This window comes from Nicotiana tabacum, chromosome 11 (assembly GCF_000715075.1).
Source record: "Nicotiana tabacum cultivar K326 chromosome 11, ASM71507v2, whole genome shotgun sequence".
Taxonomy (NCBI): Eukaryota; Viridiplantae; Streptophyta; class Magnoliopsida; order Solanales; family Solanaceae; genus Nicotiana; species Nicotiana tabacum.
Window position 1 is genome coordinate 83,298,035 of NC_134090.1, and position 2,764 is coordinate 83,300,798.

General features: G+C 44.0%; 1 protein-coding gene across 1 annotated transcript; it reads right to left on the reverse strand.

Moving 5' to 3' along the window:
• Positions 1 to 1,958: 1,958 nt before the first annotated feature.
• On the reverse strand, positions 1,959 to 2,560 carry LOC107823472 (actin-depolymerizing factor 7-like). The gene is made up of 2 exons (XM_016650113.2): positions 2,295 to 2,560; positions 1,959 to 2,135 (listed from the first exon to the last, which is right to left on the reverse strand). The coding sequence occupies exons 1-2, from the start codon at positions 2,558 to 2,560 to the stop codon at positions 1,985 to 1,987; spliced, it is 417 nt and encodes a 138-aa protein (XP_016505599.2). The 3' UTR covers positions 1,959 to 1,984.
• Positions 2,561 to 2,764: the final 204 nt, after the last annotated feature.

Here is a 2,764-nt window from a genome sequence, read left to right on the forward strand (position 1 = left end):
TCTCATCTCTGCTACTTTCATCTTCTGGATGTGTGAGTTCTTTACCGGCCAACATTCAGTTCCATATAACATGGCAGGCCGAACCACTGCTCTATAAAACTTTCCTTTTAGTAACGGTGGCACTTTCTTGTCACACAAGACTCCCGACGCTAACCTCCACTTCATCCACCCCACTCCTATATGGTGTGTGACATCCTCGTCAATCTCCTCGATCCCCTAAATAACCGATCCAAGGTACTTGAAACTACCCCTCTTGGGAATGACTTGAGAGTCAAGCCTCACTTCAACTCCCGCTTCCATCGTCTCAACTCCAAATTTGCACTCGAGGTATTCCGTCTTCGTCCTACTCAACTTGAAACCTTTAGACTCAAGAGCAAGTCTCCAAATCTCTAGCCTCTCGTTGACGCCACCTCGTGTCTCGTCAATTAGAATAATATCATCAGCAAATAGCATGCACCATGGCACCTCCCCTTGAATACGATGAGTCAGTGCATCCATCACCAGGGCAAATAGGAATGGGCTGAGCGCAGACCCTTGGTGCAACCCCGTAACAACTGGAAAGTGTTCAGAGTCGCCTCCTACTGTCCTAAACCGAGTCTTAGCTCCAGCATACATGTCTTTAATCACCCTAATATAGTCAACCGGGACCCCTTTATCCTCTAAGCAGCTCCATAAGACCTCCCTAGGAACCCTATCGTACGCTTTCTCCAGATCAATAAACACCATGTGGAGATCCTTCTTCCTATCCCTGTATTGTTCCACCATCCTCCTAATAAGGTGGATAGCTTCTGTGGTAGATCGCCCCGGCATGAACCGAACTAGTTGTCTGAAATAGACACCGTCCTTCGCACTCTCATTTCTATCACTCTCCCCCAAACTTTCATGGTATGACTTAGTAATTTGATGCCTCTATAGTTGTTACAGCTTTGGACATCACCTTTGTTCTTATACAACGGGACCATTGTACTTCACCTCCACTCTTCAGGCATCCTATTAGTCTTGAATATAACACTAAACAATGCAGTAAGCCATTCCAAGCCTGCTCTACCCACACATCTCCACAGTTCAACCGGAATTTTGTCTGGCCCGGTAGCTCTGCCCCTTCTCATCTTACGCATTGCCTCAATTACTTCATCGATCTCACTGTCCCTACAATTACTTAATGCATGGTGACTGTCGGCATTCCTCAATTCCCCAAGTATAATATCCTGATCCCCTTCTTCACTTAGAAGTTTATAAAAGTAGGTCTGCCACCTCCTCTTAATCTGGTCATCTCCCATCAAAACTTTGCCGTCATCATCTTTTATGCACCTCACTTGGTCCAGATCCCAAGTTGTACTCTCTCTCGCCTTAGCGAGTCGGAATAACTTCTTCTCCCCACCTTTGTTCCTTAGTTCCTCATACAGACGAGCAAAAGCTGTCGTCTTAGCCTCCGTCACTGCCATCTTCGCCTCTTTCCTAGCTACCTTATACCTTTGACCGTTCTCTCTCTTCTCCTCCTCGTCAGTGCTCCCTACTAACCGCAAGTAAGCCGCCTTCTTTGCTTCCACTTTACCTTGGACAACTGCATTCCACCACCAATCTCCTTTGTGGCCACCATTGTGGCCCGTAGATATCCCTAACACCTCTCTCGCCGCCTTTCTTATGTAGTTCGCCGTCGTCGACCACATTGTGTTTGCGTCCCCACTACTTCTCCAAGCTCCCATGGCCGATAACCTTCCTTCCAACTCCTTAGCTTTATCCTTAGTTAAGGCGCCCCACCTAATCCTAGGGCGTCCTTGTACTGACCTTTTCTTCCTCCTTATCCTAATACAAATGTCCATCACCAAAAGCCTATGCTGCGTTGAGAGGGTCTCACCTGGGATAACCTTGCAGTCCTCGCACAACCTTCTGTCGCATCTCCTGAGGAGGAGATAGTCAATCTGAGTCTTAAGGGGAAATTAATAAGGGGAGGCTACAGATGGGTGCGTATATATGATGAGATTCAAAGTGCTCGCGACTCTATAATTTCAAGGCTCATTTTGCTAGGATCCGTTGCTTGCAGTTCAACTTGAATTACATCTAGTTCTCTCTTGAATCTATCCTTTGAGCTCGCGTATACCATCTTCATCCTCACCTTTGATGTATCAGGAAACCTAAAATCCATGACAGTATATCAGAAAGGGGCTAACACACACTGGTAATCACTATAATTTATTATAAAGATCATAAAGATTGAAGAGAAAGGTATAGAAAATATAATAAATTAAATAGGAAATAAGAAGAAAAACAATTAAGTTGAAAAATTGTATTACCAAGCGATAAAGAAAATCTTGCTTTTCTGGCAATTTTCAGTTGTTATGAAGTCAAAATCAAAGACAGTATAGCGGCATTCATCTGCAGGTAGAGAGTTAGTGAAATCTTCATAGCTTTCTTCAGTGCCCCCAAGCTTCTCCACCACCACTTGTTGAGACTCAATTTTGAAAATGATGTATCTGTAGTTTCTCTTTGATTTTAATTCCAAAAACTTTAGCTTACAGTCATCATGCACAGCCATCCCAGAAGCAGCATTCGCCTGCATGCCCATAAATTAATTTGTCAACACAACCGAAGAGGGAAAACAGAAGCCACGAATATATATATATATAGATTACGGAGAATGGTACGCAGTCAATGCATTGTGTCACCGGTGGTGGAAGCAGGATTTTTATCAAGAGAATACAAAAAAATAAAGACGCATTCATCACAAGTATGAAATCATAAACCTGAGGTAGATTCTGACATT